The 25,295-nt window shown below is 44.7% G+C and overlaps 1 protein-coding gene across 9 annotated transcripts in view; it reads right to left on the bottom strand.

Moving 5' to 3' along the window:
* NUMA1 (nuclear mitotic apparatus protein 1) overlaps positions 1–25,295 on the bottom strand; it is a 76,611-nt gene that overhangs the window by 35,798 nt on the left and 15,518 nt on the right. For 6 of the 9 annotated variants that reach the window (XM_081860003.1, XM_081860006.1, XM_081860009.1 and 3 more), the window contains exons 1-4: positions 20,286–20,498; positions 5,634–5,704; positions 3,915–4,000; positions 542–621 (exon numbers count right to left, since the gene is read on the bottom strand). In XM_081860003.1, coding sequence (XP_081716129.1) covers positions 542–621; positions 3,915–4,000; positions 5,634–5,675 — 208 coding nt within the window. In that variant the 5' untranslated portion in view covers positions 5,676–5,704; positions 20,286–20,498. Of the gene's footprint in view, positions 1–541; positions 622–3,914; positions 4,001–5,633; positions 5,705–20,285; positions 20,500–25,295 lie in introns of those variants that run through there. The other 3 variants (XM_081860005.1, XM_081860010.1, XM_081860011.1) reach the window with 2 other exon arrangements.

Here is a 25,295-nt window from a genome sequence, read left to right as displayed (position 1 = left end):
CCTTTGGACTGCACCTGAGATCAGGCTTGAAATAGCCTTTAACCAAGTGGACCCAAGGCAAGTAAGAATCACCTCTGGGCAGCTAAATGTCTCTGGCTGAGTTTTCTCTCTTCTCTCCTGCACAAGGGGGGACCAGCAGGCAGAAAGGGAACTTAAGTCTAGCAAGTCTTGCCATGTTTATTCCCCTCCCCTCCCCTGGCCTTACATGGGTAGAGGGACCTCCTGGCTACTTTCTTCCAATGCTCAATCTTCACAAAATCATTGTGGGAGCTGCACATAGGCTCACATACTCTTGTAATTTTTAACTGTATGAGTGGGAAAAAGCAGTGCAGTATGGAAAAGTGCCACTCTTGCCACCAACTCTAGCCATCTTCTAGGAACAGGGGAGAATGTTAAGAAGTTTCTGCATTAACAACAGCTTTGTGTGCCAGCTTCCCCCACATTGGAGAGTGTGCCAGATGGAGGCTCAAGCTGATGTGTAGACAACAGATTATCTAAATCAGAAAAGAGCCAAGATGCACCAAGTGGCAGGAGCTCTTACTCTTGAGAAAGCCGACGACATAGGCAACCCGGTCTGGCAAACTCTGCTGCAAAGGGTCCCGTCCCTCTTCAGAGCCATGACTGGAAGAGAACAAAGCAAGCACTTCAACAGAGAGACAGAGTCATTCCTGATGAACTATTTGACCAGAGGGATGATGAGAATCGGAAACAAATGAGGAAGAGGGACACACATTAATGCAGTTCACATCTACAGTCCAGCCTGTTTACTGTGGCACCTAGAATGGACCTCTTTGAAGCCTGAAGCTATGTAACATGGTAAAACGGTAGCCGTTTCCCTTGCGAAACTGGACAGGGAAGTAGTCTGGGTACAACTAGTTCCAATTCAAAGCAGGCTGGTGTATTTGTGGGCAGGGAGAAGTGTCATTAAGTGAAAAAGAGTATGCATTTTTAAGCTATTACGCCATTAATGAAGCAGGAGATCTAGCTAAAAGACAAAGCAAAGGATTTTTTTTGCTTGCTTCGTAAAGGGCATTCATACAATAAAGCAATCTGAAATAGACTTCCTATGAACATAGAAGATTAAATGATGTATCAGTCCCTAAAGCTGTCCAATCAAGCCCTCCCCATGATCTCCTGTTGATTTGGACTACAACTCCCATGAGTCCCAATGATCATGACCATATGGTGCTGGGCCTGATAGCAGTTGTAGTCCAAAACATCCGGAGGGCACCAGGTTGGGGAAAGCTGATCTGATTGTTCTTGAAAAGGCAGCAGTGGGAAACACCACAATTGCCAGCTGCTTATCAATGTCATTGGTATCTCTGTATGACCAGAAACTATGGGAGCATCTGACTGGGTTCATACTGGGAACGGTGGGTGGGGAAAAGACTTGATGATCAGACTGCAAGACTAACACAGACCAGAACACAAAATGAACCCTCAGAAAGACAACAGCTATCCCTGGTGTCCTCCACTTATCCTTTGCAGAACTCCCCAGACTTAATTACTAACGATTAGATTCTGTTTACTTCCTTGTTTACATTGTGAGCAACGCCCACTAGAGACTTCACAATGATGCACCCAAAAGAGCCACGAGGGGGAGCCAATTGTGCTGCTTCTCAAGTTTGCGACACTAAGAGTCAAGCCTGGAACAACCCCTGTACTATACTGCCTGAAACAACAATCTGAGAATCATGGAGCTGCAGAGTTGGAAAAGGACCGCAAGGGTCATCTAGCCCAACCCTCTGCAATGCAGGAACCCTCTGCTCAATGTGGGTCTTGAACCCACAACCCTGAGATCAAGAGGCTCATGCTCTACCAACTTTTGAGCTATCCCAGTTCCACGCTTCACAATTTTAGGACGTTTGATCAGTGGCATTTTTTCAGCCAAGCACCCACACTCATCTACTCTGAGCTCAGGCTGCTCAGCAGAACCCAAACAGCTTCAGAGTCTGACACAGCAAACTGCCAAGAATTAAAATGTTAGCTCTAAAAATTCAAGGAAGGGATTTGCTTCACTGCAAGGTGCTTGAACCAGGCAGGTATAGAATAGCAAATTTATTAAGATTCAATTCATATCCCACCCTTCCTCCCAAAAGGAATCCAGGGTGGTGAATACCTTGGGACCGAGTACATTGAGGGTCACCTTCACCCACATGTGACTAACCTCTGAAACCTTCCACGGTCTGGTGGGGAGAGCATGGTGGCACCTCATTTTTGGAACACCAACAAAATTGTTCAGCACCTTCTTATCAGTACTTGGATATCAGAGTAACACTTTTAAAACAAAATTTAACAATACTTTTAATGGTGCCCTCCTGTTTTAGAGTTCTGACTTTTGTCTGCTGTTTGTTTTGTGATTGTTTGGTTGCCTGCAACATTCTAGTAGTTAGCATTTATTTTTATATGTTTCTTTGGGTACATTTGTAGAAAAGTAGTTTAAGCATCTTAGCATGATGAAAACACCAGACAGATAAAACATTAAGATGGTATCTGGGCAGTATAAGCTGAATTTCAGGGTGCTTTGTGCTTTCAACCATTTCAAGAGAAATTGTGAGGCTGCCTGCACACCTCTAATATGCTCCTAGAACAATTACCAAGAGAAGATGAAAATTAAGTATATACAGAACTGCAATGGAGGGACACCACTAATTCCTGAAATCCAGCAGGAGGCTTAAAAGAAAACCTGACACCACTTTTACACACAGTACTTCATAAACTGAGGTACAGATCATTTACAGTTTTTGAACCGAGTCTCCTCATCCTCCCCAAACTTTTACACAAACCCCAAAGTCCTTACAGTGCAGGAAAAGGGCCTAACCTCGCAGCTTGTTTCATGGATTTGTTTATCAGAGTTCAAAACCAGATGGAATGGGATTAAGTAGGCTTTGAGTAAATACAGGCTCTGAAGGAAGTCCTCTTCACTACCTCCTCCTACACAACTGGGAATCATTTCTTAAATGCACCTCCAGCTGTCCAGCAGGACAGGTAACAATAGGTGCATCAAGAGAGGCTCTCCCAGCTTAGGATGTAAAGTACAAAAATAACTTTCATCAAATAAAAAAAAACACTGTATCAGAATATGTTCTGCATTTAATTCAGAATCCAATTAAGAGACAAAGAATGTAATCAACAGCAAACAGGCTACTATTCCTTAAAACCTCCGAGTTCCACTACGGTTATTCCTAAGACTCTGAAAGTGCTACAGATTTCACCTATGCACTTGAACAACACTGGAAGGGAGGAAGCTCACTGTCAGGGCTATGGGGAAATGAGAATTTACACAAGTACATAATTCTGTATTAGCATTCGGAGGGAGGTGCATTATTAAAGCAGCTGGTTTCCAAGCACTTGTTACTGCAAAGAGTGGCCTACAGCATACAGTGGTACCTCGCAAGACGAATGCCTCGCAAGATGAAAAAGGCGCAAGACGAAAGAGTTTTCCATTTTTTGAGTCGTTCCGCAAGACGAATTTCCCTATGGGCTTGCTTCGCAAGACGAAATGTCTCGCGAGTTTGTTTCCTTTTTCTTAAAGCCGCTAAGCCGCTAATAGCCGCTAAGCCGCTAATAGCCGTGCTTCGCAAGACGAAAAAACCGCAAGACGAAGAGACTCGCGGAACAGATTAATTTCGTCTTGTGGGGCACCACTGTAGAGGTAAAAGCACTAGAGGGATGGGAACTAACTAAAAGGTTTTCCAGCACCAGGGGATGCGCCTGCAGGGCTCTTCAAAGCTTGATCATCTTTATGACTAGCAGTTATACTGATCACTTTTTGTACATTATTTGCTACTGCTGTTCACTGGCTGTAGCATTCAGCCTCTGTCCCTACAAGACTTAAAAAACAACAACATTGCAATGCACACTGACTTCACAGTATAGCAAGGAAAAAGGAAGGTGTCCTCGGTGCCTCTTACATTTTGTTGATTATCTTGATGAAGATGCTGCAGTCTTGGAGCTGAGACAATGAATTCAGGGTATCATCCAGCTTCAGACTGTTCACCTGAAGAAGAGAAGATGAATCAAATCACAGGCTAGAAATCCACTTGCTGGCAAGTTAAGGAATAAGGTCAGCATCTTACAGCTCAGTCAGTGTATCAATTCTGAAACTTGTGGTAATGTGCCAATTGGAGTTTACCCACACATAAGCTTGGTGGAAACCCCATTAAGGAAAACATACAAGCACTACATACACCTTGCACTAGGAGATGGAAGGATCTCAGATCAGACATAAAGATGAGTGATAGATAATAGCCTTCAGCACATCAACAGGAACATGCCCTACCCATCTGCCATAAAGCAAAAAACTTAATGGGTACATCACAACTGATCATGAGGCTTTGGAATAGGGTGCAGAAGAAGTACAAATTATTTCCTTTCCTTGCCTCCTGCTTGATACAACTCTACATGGATTTTAGTCTACAAGTCCCAGTGGCCAGATGCTACCTCCAGAGGAGACAGCAGGCCTCAGTTACCAGTGGGAGAAGGATGGTACTCTCATGTCCTGCTTGTGAGCGTCTCAGAGGGCTCTGGGTGCTCACAGTGATGGACCAGATAGACATTTATATCGTTTCAGCAGGGATTTTCTTACGTGCCCTGCCTTGGTGCCTTAACCCCACGTAGGAACTAATACAAACAGTTCTATATGGGAACCACTGAACAACATTGCTCCGATGAACCCTCATTCTTCATGACTGCCTGGGGGTATCTGAATTTTTTTCCTAGTTACGGGAGACTTAATTTAAACAGCTCTCACATTAACCATGGCCTTTTCCAAACATGCGTAAATCTCATCAATATCTTTAAGGGGTCTGAGGGAGTGGGAGCAACTGACAATTAACATAACGTCCAGGAAGCACCAGGAGCTTTCTAGGCATTCAAAAAGAGGTCCAACTCCTCATCTCCACCCCTTTCCTGATAAAAAGCAAATAAAATCCAGAAGTTTTGGATTAAATCCAAGGTCTCAATACTTATCTGAACTAAGCATATCTGAAAGCTTTACAGAGCATCTAAGGAAAGAACCCCCCCCCAAATGACATGCTTCCTCAGGGTGCCATTGATTTAAACCCATTACATACATGGGGGGGGGGGGAGAAGCTGACTTAAATCTAGTTCCCCATGCATACTTCTATGCACATTTTCTAAATAATGGAGCGGATGTGGCTAATAAACCATGTTAACTGACAACTTAAAATTTACACTAAACACTCTCCAGGGCTTCAGGCAGAGGTCTCCCTCAACCCTACCTGGAGACTCTGGGAACTGAACCCAGAACCTTCTGTGTACCAAAAAAAGAAAAGAAAAAGAAAAAAAAGATGCCCTACAATTGAGTTACGGACATCTCATTGCCCGTTTTGTCACTGAAACACAGCTGGTTCTCTCGCTACAACTGCCCTGTTTTTACTGCCAGTTTTGCCTTTCCTAAAGTAAGATGTTTTACATCCCAGTAACTTGTTTCTCACAGGGAAGATCTGCTGGATCAAAAACGCAGTGTCGCAAAGGGAACTGTCAGCTATACAAAGCACTTTGGACAAGGATAACAGAGCACAGTTAGCGCAGAGGGAAAAGAAGGCACCAGAGCACAAGGTGTGGCCACATCCTAAGCAGCTACAAAGAATAAAGAAGAGGCATCTTACCCAAGCAAGGAGAGCTGAGGCTCTCGTGTTGTGAAGCGACATCTTGGTGCTTTGCCAGGTTACCTTCCAACCTAAAAAGGCCAAGAGAAAGGGTGAAAGAATTTAAAGTTTGAAATTAATTTTCACTCCCCATCAAGAAATCACACTCCAACAGCAAATAACATAAAAGAGTATCTGTTCTGTCCCTTGTGGGAACCTCAGCTCCTCCGATAAAAGGGAAAGTGGGCTTAAAGCTTTATAATCAGCCCTTGCTTCTTTAAAGTTCTGGACAGCTATTACTCAAGTATCTGGCTTTGTTCAATGTTTTTACAGGTAAAGAGAGAGAAACACACTTATTGCTTTCATGGCTCCTTAGCCTACCTCAGATCTCTTAACCAGCAGAAAATGCAATGCTAAGGCTCGCAGAAAGGTTTAGTGTTATTCCTTGATAGCAAGACTGTAAATGTAGGCTCATATGAAGGGCCGGCCAACAACGTTTGTATTAACAATGTTTCATGGTTAGGCCAGTCAAATAGTATGCATTTTTCTGTATTAATGTGACATACCAATGGGGAACTTGATTCAAACAGGATTTCTTTCAGCAATATAAAACCAATCCATCATGACAGCTCCACTTCTCCAGCTACCAGTCTTTCTACCCCCACATCCTGCAATGATTTTGTAAAAGCTGAGTCAGTTATCTTTTGCCCTGGCCAAGGCCAGTCTGTTTTCTTTAAAACAAAAACAGGCACAGAGGACTGTACCATCTTAGACGTCTAGGAGGATGACTGTATATTTGAAAGCTTTTAGACAACGCATAGGCAAAACATGCTAGTGAACATTCAAATATGCAAACCCCTACAAGTATACATATGACAGTACCGTGCTATTCAAAAGTCTAAAAAATGACCTGGGAATGCCTGGACTGGCTCCAAGTGGAGAGGAACAGTTGTGACAAAATAGTGGATCACAGAGGCTTCCTGTTGTTACGATCTCCGCATACAAAACTAGCACGGAAACTAAACAAGCTCATGGAGTATTGAGAACCTTTAGTAAAAGTAGGGCTTTTGCAAACAGCGACTTTGAAGAAGAAATAGGAAAACAACTGTCCAGAAGCAAAGCAAACACAAGGCCCCTCTTGCAACCCCAACCAAAACAAGATTTAGCCTGCCCTAAGATAGGGCTGCTATTTGCCCCTCTTATTTGGCCTGGGAAGGGGGGCAGAATGGGATGTCATTCAATCTGTTTTGACTTGCCACTTGTTACTAATGACAGGCCTTCTTTGAACCTTGTTATGAACCAACATCAAAGGGAAGGGGAAAACCTGGAACCAACCATTGAAAACCATAGGCATGGAAGTTTTGAGCCTAGTGTTTCCTTCCTAGTGTTTTGTCTTATGTGTCAAATATTTTTACTCCTTGCTGTTATTTTGCATCAGCAGTGGCTAACCATTTCTTATGTGAAGGACCACAGTGACCCATGGTCAAACCCTTCAGGGACCACAGGCCAAGATATTCTGTGGCAATTCTTGAGGGGCTTTGGGCCCCTTGCAAAAACCTTTGGGCATCACAGTATCACAACAGAGTACCTATAGGAGCAGTCAGTTTAAAAAAAAAAAAAAGCGCAAAACCCTGGGGGACCCTCAGTGCTTCTGGCAACATGGCATCACAGCATTCTGGAGGGTCTTGCAAGTCCTGGAAGATTTATTCTTATGATTTATGTGGACACTGTTTCAATTCAGTTGTGTACTTTTTGATGTGTTTCATTTATTCTGACTATTTCTGTTACGTTTGTAATTATGTAAATCTTGTTATGTTGTAAGACGCATTGAGCATGGTTTTAATTATGGAAAGATGGCATACAAATAAAATGATGATGGGAAAACCCTCCTGGAGAAATATATGCAGCTTCCAGGTGGAAGCAAGTTATCTATCTATATTATACAGAAACACAAGTGTTTAACAGTTTGACTAATTGAGTGTCATATATTTATAGACTCACAGAACTGCAGAGTTGGAAGGGATTCCAGGGATCATCCAGTCCAACCCCCTGCAATGTAGGAAATCTCAAATAAAGCATAATGACAGATGGCCATCCAGCCTCTGCCATAAAACCTCCAAGGAAGGAGAGTCCACCACCTTCTGAGGGAGACCACTGCAAAATGTTAATCGCTGCACCTGCTTGGAAGAATAAAAACCAAGGCATTACTCAACCTTCAGAGCAGCATGTCTGATAGTTATAGAAGACTGAAAAGCCAGGACTACGGTCAATGCTAAACATACTATTTCCTCAAGAAAGCACAAGTAATGTCCCTCACAGCTCTTTCCAGGACTTCAGAGAGACCACAACTATAGGAAATAACAGCTCTTTTTAGCTACGCTCTCCAATTTAAAGCAAAGGAAAATATAAGTCAGCAGAAAAATCAAGAAAAAGCAGAATGCTCACTTCAAATCGGCAACAAAATGCCCTGGTTTACTTGTGGCACAACTGAGGCAAGCTTGGATTTCACACAAGTTCTGAGCTGCAACATTTCCTCATTCTAGAATTCTAGAAGGCCTTTTCCTTCAATGTGTGAGTCTTCCAGCATAAAAAGCAGTTAGTTGACAGGAAATATGTGGGAAGCTGGCTTGGAATCCTGTGCTAATGTACACAAAACGACGCGGCTGAAATAGAAACATGCAAAACAGGCATTTGTAATATTGGGCTTTAGTAATTCTACACAGTAACCTGTTACAAGCCATCAGGTTCACAAAGCAGCACATTAAAATGTCATGTATGAAGCCCCATATCAGTTGTTTTTTCTGTAACTGCCTACATGCCAGTCATAACTCTCAAAGGACTCACACATTTTATCTGCATGCCCCCACTTCCCAAGACTCAACTTGGAGTAGTAAGTTTATGCAGTTTACTGGATTACACAAACAGGTGATTTTTTTAAAAATATATATATAAAACCCTGTGTACCAAGGGTGTCCCCTGAATATGTAGAGGAAGCCACTATTGTTTTTGGATAGTGCTGTTTCGTTTCCAAATTACAAGCACACAAGTTTACTGCTGGAAGGGGTGATCAAGGCCCCTGAGGAAACACTGGGAACCTCTATGGCTCCCCATTAGTTTCTTTTGCTGCTCCCCATTAGTTTCTATTGCTGCCTATAAAATGTAGGGTTGGTGTTACAATCACAAGGGCTCTTTAAAACACAAAAGGAGGGACACACACCATACTTTAGAGATCCTAGATTCAAGAGCCCACCGGCCAACACTGACAGGTGGAGGAGGCCACCCACATGTCAATGACCTGGTGCCATTTATTTATGTAACAGGATTTATATACCGCTTATGTCAGAGGCTTAGTGCTGTCCAGCTGGCCATAGATAAGACTCCGGGCTCCCAGCCAGTTCCAAACAATTGATTTATTTGACAAAGTTCAAACGTACATCTCCAGCGTTTCCATTAACCTTCTTCCCCTTGTGCGCAGTTGCTCCCTCTAATGTTACTTCCTCCTTTTCCGCACCCAGCATGCAAGTCTGCGAAAACTCCTCCCCTTACTTCCTCTGTGTACAGCATGACTTGTCCCAGGCTCATCCTCCTCCCCCTCTACGTCAGACTGATTGTCAGACGACAAGCTGCTGATAATCTCTTTAGGCTCTCTATAACTGCTGGTTTCTGTCCTTTCATCTTTTCCCGTTTGCCTCTCCCGGACAGCTTAGTCATCAAAACCTAGAGGGAAGCCAGTCAGGACTTTAAATTCGGAACCACCCAGAGAAGAAGCCCACTGGATGAGCAAGAGGAAAGTCTCACCAGATGTGGCATCTCAGCCCCAGTGACAAAGCAGCAGAGTGAATTCAACAGCAGAGCAAGGAGGACAGGGAAGACTACTCTCCTCACTACAAATCCTAAGTTCCCAAAGGAAACTAACTCAATAACCTGTAAAAACAGATATGCAGAGAGAAAGCCAGCTGGGGCACAGCATGCAGTGTATTGTACAGAATACTATAAATGCAGCTGTCTGCCTTCTGGACAGAAGTCGTGGGGGTGTGCTTAGTGCAATACGTTCCTGGCCCTCAGGGAACCAAGTTCATTCTCCCAAGGCCAAAATGGTTGACCTGCAGAAGCTGAGAGAGGTTGGTGGACAAGGCCTTTGGGGACTTGACAGCTGCCACGCTGTCATGGAGAATGAGGGTCTTGGTCACTCTGAGGAAGAAGGAAATGATCTCTTAGAAACCTGCTCCACAGTAACTCAGAGCAGGGCTTTTAGTGTGAACAGCATTTTCGTTGAAACACTCCATATGCTCACTGTCTGCATTTTCTAGAAACAACTAAAGAGGCTAGGAAAATGCCTCAGGCTGGCTAAGACAGAGGAAACCCAAACCCAATGCAGAAAAGTTACTGCCAGTACATATATTTATTTAAACCTTCTCCAAACGTTTAGGCCCATCATATGCACACGCACATTTGTCAACAAGTCATATTTTGACACAAATTCAAGGTCAAATAAGGACTAACTACTTTCTAGAAGTTTCCTTTTGATCTAGTGTAGGTACAGTATCTGCTTATATTTCATGGAACTGACATCAGCCATCTATCCATGTTAACAAGTACTGAAGCCAGAGATCAGACCTTGGGATATGAAGCAAGGGAAGACCTGAGCTGCATTTGTAAATACAAATCATGCCCAGTGGGACAGTTTTGCATGGCTCAGATTCTTAGAGATGCCATCTGGACTGGGAGATGCCAACACATGCCTTGCCAAGGCAGAACCTGCCTATGTGGCATAAATGCTATGGATAACCTTGGCTACTGTTTACAAATATACTCACTTAGGACAGTGCTAACAAAATACTCTGCTGGTATTGTGCTCCTGGACCCCCGGAGAGCATGACTTAATGAACTCTGGCATGCAAACTGGTTTTGGTAAAATGCTGTAAATAAAAATATGATCATAACTGGCCTTTCTCAGTTTCCTAATAAAATATCTTTACACTGAACTTCCTGCTCTCCATTCAATTTTGGTCAACATTAACTCAGGCCACAATCCAAAATCTCCAAAAGAGAAGCCACTCCTCCATTAGGCATTCCCTCACTCCACCCCACCCCACGCAAAAAAACCCAGCAAGATGAAAAGAGAAAACTCTAAAGGCTGATTTGGCCGTAAAGAACATCCATCACACATTGAAAAGTGGGGAGGAAACTAAGAAGCTCAGTTAGAAAACAAGGCACAGGACCACCAAAGGCTCCTTTGTGTGTACTTTATGGTATAAACTACTTACGCCAAAGGTTAAAGTACTGTATACATTTCTACAATTACTGTAAGTCACCAAGCCTGATTTGCTCCAGAGCTTTATGAAATGTGTGAATATTATTAAGACTGTCATGAAGAAGATCTGCCATTTCTGCATGCAACTAGGCCTTTTTGTCTTATCCCTACCGGAAGTGGAATGAAAATTTCTATATTGTTTCACAGCACACAAACTCCTGTCTAAATGTGATAGCACCAAGGAACAAGCTCTTAAGCAACTAGACAGAAGCCACATACTAAGGTTCCAGTCTCCAGAGGAACTCCAGGGTGAGACACCCTATTCCATGTGTGTGCATGCATGTGCAGACATATGTACACAGACACACAAAGAGCTCCAGTATCACTCTTTCTTGCCAGGCCACCTCAGCTAGAGCAGCCTTTGCTTCCTGTGGCTGTCAAACCACAGCTGACAAGAGGAGATCAAACACCCCGGAGCAAAGAGCAGTTCTCTCTTGTGAACTGCTCCTCCCTAACAGCTGCCTGCAGAACTGCAATCTCCACATCTCTAAAATCTATTGGAAAAAATCATTTATTTGAACATTTACAGATTCGTCTTCCCCATTTTTTCCCATCATCAAGACAAAAAACAACTTTGTCTCTATAAAGCAGAGCACAGACTCATCGTGGATAGTTCCACATTGTCCTTGTGTTTTGCTTGTAGGAAAGATAGCGGTGGTGGTCAGAAACACCCCTTATAAGGTAAGTTTCACCTAGTGCATTAGCTCCACTTATTTTGCAGGGGGATCTCATCATAATTATCTCTGCTTTGGTCATCTTGTTGTTTTTTTTAAATAATATTTATTAGCAGTTTAAAGATTACAAAAGAAAAGAAAAAGAATTAAACAAGACAAGACAATACAAAAACAAAAACACCACACAACCGAAACCCTAAAACATTGAATCAACCAAACAAAACGAAAACAATTAAAAACACATCCATTAATTTCGATATCATAACTTTTGTTCACTTGTTTCAGCGACCTCCTCACACCTCCCTTTTTGTTTTCCACTTCAATTAACTGTTTCAGCAATTCCTTTCCATCTTCCTCTGTTTTCTGTCCTGTAATTTATCTTAACATATTCTAACCTTGTTTTTTCCCTTTAATACATTGACAATCTATCTGTACCTAGTTCCTTATCACATTTCTGCTAAAGCCATATAACATCATTCCATCATTTTCTAACATTCGTTAATTTTACAATATTTCTGTAAATAATCTTTAAATTTTTTCCAATCTTCTTCCACCAACTCTTCTCCCTGGTCTCGGATTCTGCCAGTCATTTCCGCCAGCTCCCGTCATCTTGAGGGTATACTACTGCAGTGCACTTTATACGGGGCTGCCCTTGAAGACAATTCAGAAGCACAGCAGGTGCAATAAATCACTGAGCAACTGCCAAATGTCAGGAGAAGAAAGCACCTTTAGCCAACATTGCAGAAGTTGCACTGGCGGCTTATCAACTTCTGGGCTTAATTCAAGGGGCTGGTGATTGCTTCTAAATCCTTATGCCAGACTGTATCACATACCCTCACACATACAGAACCTACACACTTAAGACATGCAGCACACAAGTACATACCTCTCTCTCTCACACACACACTCACACATACACTAATCCCCGCTGCAGAACTGGGATGTCACGGCTAAAATGGCCGCTGTTTCTTTAATGCGAATAAAGCTGGGTCTGCATGACTCAGCGGCCTGCACCAAGTTGTATACAGTGGTGCCCCGCAAGACGAACGCCTTGCAAGACGGAAAACCCGCTAGACGAAAGGGTTTTCCGTTTTGGAGGCGCTTCGCAAAACAAATTTCCCTATGGGCTTGCTTTGCAAGACGAAAATGTCTTGCGAGTTCCTGCGGGGTTTTTCCCCTTTTTCCCCCCTTTTCCTAAGCCGCTAAGCCGCTTATCAGCTGATCCGCTGATAAGCCGCTTAACAGCTGATCGCTAAAAGCCGCTAATCCGCTAATAGCGCTAATCCGCTAAGCTGTCAATGGGCTTGCTTCGCAAGACGAAAAAACCGCTATACGAAGAGCCTCACAGAACAGATTAATTTTGTCTTGCGAGGCACCACTGTATATAGAGTGAGAAATGTTAGTAGGTTGCTGAGGCTGGTGTTTTGGTTGGTTAGTTAGTTAGTGCTGGTGTGTATAGTTATTCAGTCGTGTTTTGCACAAAGACTTTTAAGAATAAAACTCTGCAAGGATATTCTCGTGGACTCTTTTATGCAGATAAGGGTCCGAGGACCAGGCTGAAGAGACAAAGGGAGGTCAGAACCTTTTCCTTTCTTTTTTTGCTTTTTACAAACACTGACATGGGATTGGTAGAGAAGTTGGCAAAGCAGAATGAAAAAATAAAAATTCCATGTGGGAAAATACACTAAACATAAGCACTTAATGCAATCCTTATAGAAGAGAAACACATCACCTCAAATAATCCCCTAGACTGCTAACAGAAGGCTCTTGTGGCACCTTAGAGACAAGCTAATCCACTATGGCATGAGCATTTGGGAACCACTTGCTTTTTTCACACGAACAGATTTTGTACAGTGGTGCCTCGCAAGACAAAAAGAATTCGTTCCACGAGTCGCTCCGCCTTGCGATTTTTTCGTCTTGCAGAGCGCGGATTCCCTGGGTATTAACAGTTTTACGAAAAAGGAAGCAAACTCGCCAGACGTTTTCGTCTTGCGAAGCAAGCCCATAGGGAAATTCGTCTTGCAAAGCACCTCGAAAAACGGAAAACCCTTTCGTCTAGCGAGTTTTCCGTCTTGCGAGGCGTTCGTCTTGCGGGGCACCACTGTACTGAAATATCAAAACTGACAATGTCAGCTTTCATAATACAAAAAAAGGGTAAGTGTCTATATTTCATAATTGCAGGTTAAAACTTGCAAGAGTGCTGTAACTACCTGCTTGGGGTTCAGAAATTAAACAAGCAAGCTTCCAACACACAGGGAGATTTCTATGCCCTGTGCAGCAAATTTTCTAAATACTGACTCTGTGCAGTTTCATGGCCACAGCACCTTCCCTATATATCCAAATTTTATTTTGATCCTATCTGCTTTGGCTAGAAATCCCATCCCTGGGCAAAAGGATTAAAATACAATTTCATGCAAATTTGGTGTTCCTTTTTAATGCTGGGATTCTGTAATCCTTGGTTCATGGAAACTGCATGAAAATAGGCTTTCCCCCACACTATTGATGTGCTACGAATGAGTTACATTAATATCCCTTGGCTAGCAAAGCTTCAGATTTTTGGGGAAAAGCTATAAAAATTTAATAGATTCACATTTGCTATAGTCCTCTGTTGACCCTTCTGCCCTTCAGTCTTACAGTTTACAACAAGGCAAGCAGCATGCCAGATTCAAGCAACACACACAAACAGATAAGCAGGATGTTAGCCAGTGTTAGAAACTGAGATATGAAGGCTAGGAGCTAAATGGCACCTTAAACCTAGGTCATGGGTCAACAACAGAATGTATAGGCACACTTTTTTAATAACAAGAACGATAAAGCTGAAGATTAATGAACTGCCACTAAAATATTATGTTCATTTTTCACATGGTCTAGTCCTTGCCCTGCCCACCCCCCTAATATTCTTAAGAGGGTCTCTTCTCCAGCCTTCAGAGAGTAGCTGGAAGTGGGGAGAAGGAAAAAGGTCCTTCTTTTCTTCCACTCTGCAGTTTTAATCTGAAATCCTAGGCGCAGTACTGCGTCCAGAGCTCAGAAACTGCTCACGCTAATGAAATTCCTTGTCACAAAATGCGCCCAGAACAATGGGAATTTCGAACACTGGCTTTAGCAAAGTTGCACAGGGTACAAAGATTCTTAACACTTGCAGCACTTTTTAACCAAACATTTAAGATGGAAGCACATCATTTGGCAATGTTGCAGGGGGTTGGACTGAGGACTCTCAGTCATTCCTTCCAACTCTACAATTCCATGATTATACCACAAAATTTCCTGCGTAGTACTGTACACATATGTAAGTTTTAGTGCTAAGACGGGAGAGATAAAATTCCTCTGCCTGCTGTTTATAAAGATCACCTCTACATAGCTTTCCAGTCCCCACAAGTGTGGTGGAGTGGACTGAAAGTGTTGATTGTGTTAAGTGTGTATACATGAACACAACTACAGTGGTACCTCGCAAGACGAATGCCTCGGAAGACGAAAAACTCGCAAAACGAAAGGGTTTTTTGTTTTTTGAGTTGCTTCGCAAGACGGATTTCCCTATGGGCTTGCTTCACAAGACGAAAACGTCTTGCAAGTTTGTTTCCTTTGTCTTGCGAGTTTGTTTCCTTTTTCTTAAAACCGTGCATTCACTTCGAGGAGCAACTCATAGCACACGGTGTGGTAGCCTTTTTTGAGGTTTTTGAAGACTTTGGTGCTTTTTGAAGCTTTTCCAAAGTCCATGCTTCGCAAGACGGAAAAATCACAAGACGAAAAAACTCACGGAACGAATTAATTTCATCTTGCGAGGCACCACTGTACCAGTTCTGTGATATATGTGTGGCTAGTGCATGTGTGCTTGTGACCAGGGGGAGGGGGGACAGAGCTGCATGCATTTGAGAGGTGCCCTACTCACCATTGGAATGTGGCCCCCAAAAGGTTGGACAAGTTCCAATCTGGCCCCCAGACTTAAGTAGGTTCCCCACCCCCCTGAACAAGTTATAGGGGTGGCTACTTTTAAATATACCTTAATGCAAGCGCATACCACACCTAACAAAGCCTCCTATTTACAATTCTGCCTCTGCTGTGTTAATGCTGAGAAAGTTACTTTGCGTGTCAAATTTTAGCGGGAATTCTATATGGACATCCAAACTGGAGGCTTCTCAACAGCACTTTTTCATTAAACCGTGAAATGTGAACACTAAGGGAGCACTTATACTCAACTAAGGATTTCTGTCTTCTAGGAAATACTATGACAGAGTGACCAAGCAGATACACAAAATGAAGTTACAAGTGGAATAGTTAGAAGGGGGAGAAGAAAAGGATATATTATTCTCACATTGGCCAACCAGACGCCTCTGAGAAGTGCACAGCACAATTGAAAATAAAACTACCAATATCATGCCATTGCACAAATCTACGGTGCATCCACATTTGGAATACTGTGCACAGTTCTAGTCACCTCAACTCAAAAAGGATATTGTAGAGTTGGAAAGGGCAATCAAAATGATCAAGGGGATGGAGCGACTGCCCTATGTAGAAAGGTTGCAGCAGTTGCGACTTTTTTAGTTCAGGGAAAAGGCAAGGGATTATAAAGAATAAGAGTTTGGATTTGATATCCCGCCTTTCACTCCCCTTCAGGAGTCTCAAAGCGGCTAACATTCTCCTTTCCCTTCCTCCCCCACAACAAACACTCTGTGAGGTGAGTGGGGCTGAGAGACTTCAAAGTGTGACTGGCCCAAGGTCACCCAGCAGCGGCATGTGGAGGAGCGGAGACGCGAACCCGGTTCCCCAGATTACGAGACTACCGCTCCTAACCACTACACCACACTGGTTCTCTCTATAAAGTTTATAAAGTTATGCATGGAAAGAAGAAAGTGTATAAAGAAAAGTTTTACTCCATCTCTTGTAACACTAGAACTAGTAGACATCCAATGAAGCTTAATTGGAAGATTCAGGACGGGGGGGGGGGGAATTATAGTGGTACCTCTAGTTATGAACTTAATTCATTCCGGAGGTTAGTTCTTAACCTGAAACTGTTCTTAACTAGAGGCATGCTTTGGCTAATGGGGCCTCTTGCCCACTAGTTTCCCACAGGCATCTGGTTGGCCACTGTGAGAACAGGATGCTGGAATGGATGGACCACTGGCCTGATCCAGTAGGCTACTGTTATGTTCCTATGAGTGCAACAGCATTCTCCACAAATTCTCCAGCATTCTCTTACAAATTCCCAAATGCAAATCCACATGGAGCATATTACAATAGGCCAATCTGAAGTAATGGTGTGTGTTGCCACCACCAGAGTTGCTTGCTCTAGAAACAGGAGCAGCTGGGTGAAGCGAGGGCTTTAGCACTTTATAACACAGCTGGGGAAGTTTTCGGGAAGGTAGCAAAGAAGGTGCCCTCCGTGAGCCTAACCACAAGACTGCTGTTCCACTCCGCTAGGGATGGGGATTCACTGCAATGTTTTGCGGCAAGTCCCTGTTTGCATCTTCTGTTGTGCAAAGGGCAAATAAATAAGTTTAGGTACTTCCTCAGGGAACTGTTGTTCTAAGCCCAAGCTAGCAAGTTCATGCCATCAGCTCCAGAACTGAGAAAGTTCAGCTGGGGAAACCACAACATCCTGGGTATTAAAGAACTGTGTGAACTGAGAGGAAAATGGAAGGAGAGAGCCTGTCAAGGGAGATCCTGAACAGGTTATGAATGACAAGTGAAAATTCTATTTTATTGGTCCAACTTCTGCATCCTGTTTTGTTTTAATATTGGAGATTGCAAGCCCCTAAGTTTGTCAACAGGCAGGCAGTATAAAAGCACAGTAATAAGCCACTTTAAATTGGTCAATGTGAGTATGATGCTGCTGTAGCCTATCTCTGCTTCCAAGGCTGCCTCAGTGATGGGGATGTGGGGACTGCTCAATGGCTGGATACTATTTCATGCCCTACCTAAATATTTAAAGGATTTTTCTTCCCACAGCTGGCTTGCAACATTTATTTAGCCCACTCAGCTTGCATGCTACCGTTGTCTTTTAGAGCTAAAAAACTAATCCAGTGAGCACAGTGTGGACCTGAACTCTGACTGGAACAACTGCTACTCCAGCACTCTGCCATACCCCTTTGGACTTTACCCCTGTGGCTCAGTGGCAAGGCAGAAAACTCTGAGGCAAGTTAATCTGTCACCAGGCACAAGCAAACCAGACAATTTATCCCCAGAAAAGCAGTCACTTCAATAGTTCAGACTTGGTAGGAACATCCTATGCCTGATGAAGGTAATGAAAGTGATAAATGTGGTGTGTGTTTCTCCCATCTAACCCACAAATGGTACAGCAATTAAGAACTTCAATTCATGAAGTGTCCTTCCAAAATCTCTTTTCGCCTCACAGCTTCAATAAAAAGCAAGGAATGATGTTCTACCTCTATGCTGCAGATTTCTGGGGCAACAGAACTTTAGGAATTAAGAGAGGCAATAATTTTAAGAGTCAGATAACTAATTGTCTACAACTATTTATTTTTGAGCAGGCTAAGCAAAAATCCTAGGTGTCAAACCTGCAAGATGCCTCAATTTTCTATTACAGTAATCTCTTTTAGCTGTAATTAAGAAATGAAAATAAGGCTACCTTCTGGTTCCATCAACGCCCTCTCCCCCCTCCAGTTCAGACCAACATCCCATCCAGTCCTGCTTTCTTGTTAGCTCTGGGCAGGAAGATGGCATTAGACATAACTTAGAAAGCCCACTGAGCCTCATCCACATAAATATGGCATGTTTCTGCATAAAGGAAAGAAGGTATTTTGAAGGCAGACTTTTAGATAACCACCTGCCAGATTACCAGTGGAAAGAACTGCCTGCAGGTATCCAGACTCAAAAGGACATGTGAAGTAGAGAAGGCTCAGAGACTTTTCATACAAATTATGTGCCATGAATGACTACAAAACATTTGTGTGAGCACTTCACTTTTTGTAGATGTCTTGGACTTCATACACAAAAATGTTGGCTCATTTGTTGAGAGCATGGGACAGGCAACTTCAGAAAAGTGGACTGTTGTTCCGCAGATGGGGCTTCAAGGAAGAGGAACACATCTGTCCCTCCAGTATTCCAGAATTTTTGTTTATTGAGGAAAAAGACTTCTTTTCCAAAACAACCATTATATACACTATATTGCAATAAAATGCCTAGGTGGGAACTAGCAGCCCTCTAGCACTATACAACACAGCCGGGGAAGAGAAAAGGTGTCCCTTATTCCTCTCCAATGCCTAAACATTATTACAAAGCTCACATTCCAGGATATTTGGAAACCCTGAACAGCAGCATTCCTCTTAGGAGCTGGAGATGCACTGCAATTTTTTGTTGCAATCCCCCTAATTTTCCTACGGATTCACTGGGATTCTGGAGAACAGAAAAACTCCAATAGCCTACAGTTCAACCATGTGGGGGGGGGAGGGGGCGGCAACACACAGAGAGGCTGCTTACAGAAGCGGGCGACCTAATCCCAATGTCTCAAATTATTTTATGGAGTTTACCAAATTCTGTGGCCCTGCATTTTCCCCACTGCTTGGCAGAGAACGAAAAGGGGTCTGCCTTTAGGTATGAGGCACAGCAGCTGCACCCAGTGCTTTGGGGAGGCTGCAGGTCCAGAAAGAGCGAGCTTCTTAATTTCAATGAAGAGAGGTCGGCAGGCGGGAATGGCGAAACGCAGCAGACCTGATCCTCTCATTGCGAAAGGCAGGCCTTGTCTTCTTGAAAGCCTGCCAGCCAAAGCTGCACACCAGAGTGGCAAGGGCAACGTTTCTTGGGCATCTTCGAGGCAAACGCAACAACACTTCTGATGCGCTTTGCAAGCGCGCACTTTTGTACCTCGATCCCTCGAACTGGAGGCCAAGCAAGGCGTAGCGCACCCCCCTCCAGGCTTGCGGGGCGAAGAGCAGTAATGCCGCGCAGCCGAGAGTCATGGCGGCAGCAGAGCGCCCGACCAATCGGCTTGTGGCGCGAGCAGGCGGCGCGGAGCAGCGGCGAAGGCCGCCTTTCGGGGGAGCTTGCCTACAGCCCACGGGCACCTTTGCAGAAGGGGCTCGAGGAGGAGGAGGAAGCGAGAGCGCCCCAGGTCGCTTTCTCCTCCCGCCCTTGTTTACGCTCTGCTCTTCCCCCTCCGGTCCCTCCAAGCTCTGGCGCAGATTAAGAGGCCAGGCGGAGGGAGGCGACTGGAGGGGGCGTGCTCCGCTCTCCAAGAGCCCAGCCAGCACGTAGTCCGCGGGGCTGGCCTGGAGGCTCGCCGCTCGGCTCGATGGGGCTCCTTCGGGCAGGCAAGCACAAACACACACAAGCGCGCACCTCCCCGAAGCCCGCTCACTTCGAGCCTCGGGCCTGGGCGGCGGCAGAAAACAGGCAAAGAGAACATGCTCTCTCCCCCCCCCATCCAGCCCTCCCCTTTCGGGAAAGCGACCAAGCCGCCGAACTCCCGGATGTTGGCAAATGCCAACTTCGCCCCAGCAGGCAATGCCCGTCTGCTTTGCGCTGCTTCGGACAAAAGGCGGGCACGGAGGAGACTCCTTGCTCGGCGCCTCTCGCGGCCGCGGGACTCTGGGGAGTGGGACGAGGAACAGCCGTAAGGGGGAAAGGCGAGAGGCGGCCCCCTCCCCGCAGGTTGTGTGCAAATCAAACCAGGCAGAGCAGAAAAAGGAAAGAGCGAGAGAAAGAGAGAGAGAGTCTTTGTTCAGGCCTTACCGGACTTCTAAAGCCACAGTTTCTGGGCGCCAGATTTTTAATCCGTCATTAGGGTTTAAAATCTGGAGAGGAGAGAGCCAAGGGGAGGGGGGAGTGAACGCGCGCGCACAAAAGAAAAGTTGTGGCTTCGCTTCTCGGAGAGGGAGGCGGGCGGGCTGACAGCAGCAGCAGCAGGAGGCGGAGGAGAGGGTCCCTCCGCACCAGCAGCGGCGCCACCGCTCCTCCCCTCGCCGGGCCAGGAGCCAGGCGCACGTCACACAGCAAGGAGTCGGCAGGCTTTAAAGGCGCCCGGCCCAGGGAAGGAGGAGCGCCGGCTGAGCCACTCGGATCCCCCCCCCCCGCGCGCCAGCCTGCTAAATGCTTCTCCCCACCCCGACGCAGAGACAGGCGAGCGCGATGCCCTGCGCCTCCTGGCCTTCAAGGCGAACAGGGGCGCCCCGAAGGCCAGGCGGGTCTTCTCCTCGCCGCCTTTCATTGCCAAGTTGTCCTTCGACGGAGGAGGGCGCGAGGTGGCTCCTACTCGCCCAGAGGCCAGGAAGTCCCGATTTGCCACAGGCAGGCCAGGAGCTGGTTACAAAACCTACAAGATGGAGCTCTGGGTTCGGGCAACAGATGCTACCTCTGAAGATGGCTCCGACACAGCAAGGGCTGGAAGGACAGCCACGTGGGATTTTATCAGGTCCTCAAGACCTGCATATGTGAGCTGCTAGTTTTCTGCAGGTGGTGCTGTGGTCTAAACCTGAGCCTAGGGCTTGCTGATCGAAGGTTGAACCCTACGACGGGGTGAGCTCCCGTTGCTCTGTCCCAGCTCCTACCAACCTAGCAATTCAAAAGCACATCAAAGTGCAAGTAGATAAATAGGTACCACTCCAGCAGGAAGGTAAACAGCATTTCCGTGTACTGCTCTGGTTCGCCAGAAGCGGCTTAGTCATGCTGGCCACATGACCCGGAAAAACTCTCTGCAGACGAACATCGAACATTGACTCCCTCAGCCAGTAAAGTGAGGGAGTCGTTCGCGACTGGACTTAACTGTCAGGCGTCCTTTACCTTTAGGCGTCCTTTACCTTTACGTTTTCTGCTCAAGGCAAAGGGCTTGCTTTGAACTTGCCAGCTGCCTTGCTTCTTGTGATTCAAAGGAATCACTCCAACCCTATATGCCATCCCTTGCACTCCAAGAAGACCCTCTTGCAAGTGCCTCTACCTTGTGCAGTAGGTGGGCAAGAGTCTTCTGGATGCTGAGACCCCAGAGTTGAAACTCCCTGCCTAAAGAGGTTCCATTTGCAACTCCTCTACTGCCTTTCAGGTGGAAACCAAAGACCTTAGTAATGGCTTGAATATTCAGCTTTGACAAGGGAGCTGGGGGTCCAGATGCTTGCTCAGCCATGAAGCTCAGCAGGGGTCAGGTACAGCATCATAGCTTAACCACCACATGGGAGGAATGGGCAAGGGACAGCACGTATAATGACTTTAGTTCCTAGAACGGAGGAGATTAAAATGTTATACTTAAAATATAAAACATGATCTTACTGCACTTGTTGTAATCAAGGTGCTTGTTAATTTTACTGCTTGAGGTTCTTTAGTTTTTGTATTTATTATGAAGCAAGGGCTCCTATTAGAGCAGAGGCAGTTTGTAATTTTTTTCAAATAAACAAACCAACAAATACCCTATAGCTGTGTCCTGGAAATACTTTGTGTAGAAACCCTCCTTTGAAAAAGCATGTGCTGCATCACATCTCTGTTCAATTGATGACCTGCTGTGATGAGAAGCAAAGTAGCTTCTGGCAGGGAGTCTTTCACTCATTTAAGCTAATCCACATATTTTCAACAAAGAGGAAGATACCCTAATCAGTTTGGGGGGGCCCCCCCGCTGCCACAATTGCATTTTTTTAGAAGCAAAGCAGCTAGTAAGCCTGATCTTTATTAACTGTTGCAACAGGGTGCTCCCCCACACACAGGAGAGAAGAGGAGGACCCCAAGCCATGTGTGCAAGCCCTTATATGGACATTTTAAATTGCCCGCCCTGGAGTCCAAGACCATCCCCAGAAACATCATAACTACATCACAGAAAAGGCGGTCTACAACAGAACTGCTGCCACAATTGTGATGCTTTCTACTCCAGCTCAGAGTTGGTCTCCAGGGGATTAGGAAGGGAATAATTTTAGAACCACCTTTCATAGCCCATTGGGAAGGCCAGGACTCCTGGTAGTGTCTTACAAGGGGTTAGCAACACTAGCCAGACCTTCAAGAGCCTCCATTTGGAAAGAGCATCTGGGGGTCCTCTGGTTTCTGAACTTGTAAGACCAGCAGCATTATGCACAAATGGAAGTGTATTAGCACTAAAATAGGAAGGGCCAGGAAAATCATGACCTGTGGGTTGCAGTGGACCAGTGAGTTTTTGCATTTCCTGGGAGTGATTTTTAACTCATCCCTCAAGCTTGCATAGGAAACTGAGAAAAAAAAGCTGCCTGCAGGCACCACAAAAACTCACTGGCCCAAATGAACACACGGTAATGCAAGGATTCCTCTTTCTCTTGATGCGGTAATGATAATACAGTGCAAATGGGCTTTCAGCATTTTTATAGCTTCAGTCCTCATCAGATGGAAAGCACAGCACAACACGTGTATAACAAGCCATTAACATTTACACACAGAGAGAATGGACAAGCAAGCTAATTGCTTAAACAAGGGAGAACCAACATAAAAATGAAATGTAGAGAAATGCCGTGACTGGGAGAGAGAGAAAAGAGGTTGCCATATCTTTAGCCCTTTCTCTGTCTGCTGAACTGCAAGACACTACATTGGAAACAGCTGTTAAAGGCTGAGGCACATTCCTGCAACAGTCCCATGGGACATTAAAGGCCTCCAACCAATGAGGGGGGGGGGGGCTTACCTCTTGCTGCTATTATCCCACTGCCCTCAGAGAGGTATCAAAGCAATTTTGTTTTCTGGAATAGAACAAGTCTGCTCGCAGCAGGTTCAGCTGCAAGAATAAACCAAAATGGCTGCCCCAACACACAATTGTAGCACAATCACAATATAGGTGAGACTATTATTTTCCTGCCTGAGAAGGGCATTCCTTGTTATTTAAGGGGCACCTAATTTGAGCTGTGAGGCCTGCAAACAGACTTAACACTTGCCAATGCATCTCCAAATTTCCCTGGGCTCCTTAATGGGAGTGCAGGAAAACCAACATCAGTCATTGGGATTGCCATTTTATTACTGTTATTATTAAAATTTATATACCACTTGATTGGGGGAAAAGAAAAAACCTTGAAGCAGCTGCATGCCAGAGCCCCTGCCAGTAACTTTAACATTCCAGTGTGGTTGAGGGAAGGTCAGGGGGGACAAGGTGGGTGGGGAGGAGACAGATACTGTTGCTGCCTGCTCTGCTTCTCACCTGCCTACTGTGGGGTAAAACTGGAATCTCAACTCACAGAGAAACAGAACATTAGAAACAATACATGCACCACTGTCCCTGACCCATGTTTGCCTGTTTACAACAGAGGTGGGGAACCTCATACGCAGCTACTATTTGTGGCTCAAAGAATAAAGTTTCTGTTAAGGTCAACTGCATGTTTTATTGTCCATTGATAAAATATTTCAAAGGGGACCTCAGTAGAATATATACTTATTATTATGTATATAGTATAGTTGTATGATGCCACAATCACTTTTCATGCTAAAATGTAATTAATGTGTTAAAAAAACAGTTATTCTATTTTATAATTTTAATACCACTTTGAAACATTTGTTTGTTTATTAAATTTCTAAACCAAACTTGTAAAATGTATCTCAGTGACAGCTGAGTGGGGATCTGAGTCCAAATTCACTGTGCCTTTGATTTTCTAACTCTCTTCAGGGAAGAGTTTCCAACATTCTCTGCCATAAACCCCACAATCACATAAGAGTTTTGAATTATACAAGCTGAAGGAAGCCTACAAGCAGAATGTCTAAGTGAGTGATACACAGAAAAGAAACCAGAGTCTCTGCCATAAGCTGTATACTCACTAGGTAGCCTTTTACAATTTGCTCAGCCTCAGTTCCCCGCCTGTAACTTTAAAAAGAACCAACAGTGCCTTGCTTTGTAGGGTCTTTAAAAGAATGAAGGAGAAAATGATTGCAAGGCACTTGAAACCCAATCCTATGAATGTTCAGTTAGAAGTTAGGTCCAATCGAGTTCTATGTGGCTTACTCCATACAAAGCATGGATAACATTGCAGTCTTAAAAGTGCTACGAAAGCATTTAGAGTTCTTATTTGCTTTCCAGTTTTGTACCATTCAGATCTCATGGCCAAGGATGACTAGTAGCTTTCCTTTTATACCCCAACAAAGAGGGGGGAGCCAATTAGATCCTTATCAGCAAGTATGCCTCTGGAAATCAGTAATACACTGTTACTGCCGTGGGGTGGGGGGTGACATATATGACATCCCCTCCATGCCTAAGCCCAGTCAGGACGATGAGCCTGAATATCCCCTTCGCCACCACACAAACACAAAATCCCCTTTTGCCCTTCTTACTAGTACAGTTGTACCTTGGTTCTCAAACAGAATCCGTTCTGGAAGTCTGTTAAGACTTCCAAAATGTTCTGAAACCAAGACACGGCTTCCGATTGGCTGCAGAAAGCTCCTGCAGTCAAACAGAAACCGTGGAAGCCATGTCAGACGCTCGGCTTCTAAAAGTAGTTCACAAACCGGAACACTCATTTCTGGGTTTGTGGCGTTCGGGAGCCAAAATGTTTGAGAACTAAGCTGTTCGAAAACCAAGGTACGACTAATCTTCAGCAAAGAGGGTCAATGGCAACTTGAAACCTGAGACTAGAACCTACAGAAACTTCAAATAATCATTAAATTTCAACAATTTGACCACCATCAACAAATGACTCCTCTTGAAGTGGGGAATCCAGGGCTTCATAATCCCACGAGCATAAGGTCATGTACTCCTTGCTCCTCCCTAAGGTGTGACCTTAGCTTCACAATGTGAGGCAGGTGTTCAAGGACAAGTACCCCAGA

Source organism: Podarcis erhardii, assembly GCF_964252035.2.
Source record: "Podarcis erhardii genome assembly, chromosome: 4".
NCBI classification, from domain to species: Eukaryota; Metazoa; Chordata; class Lepidosauria; order Squamata; family Lacertidae; genus Podarcis; species Podarcis erhardii.
This window is presented reverse-complemented; position numbering and strand designations above follow the sequence as displayed.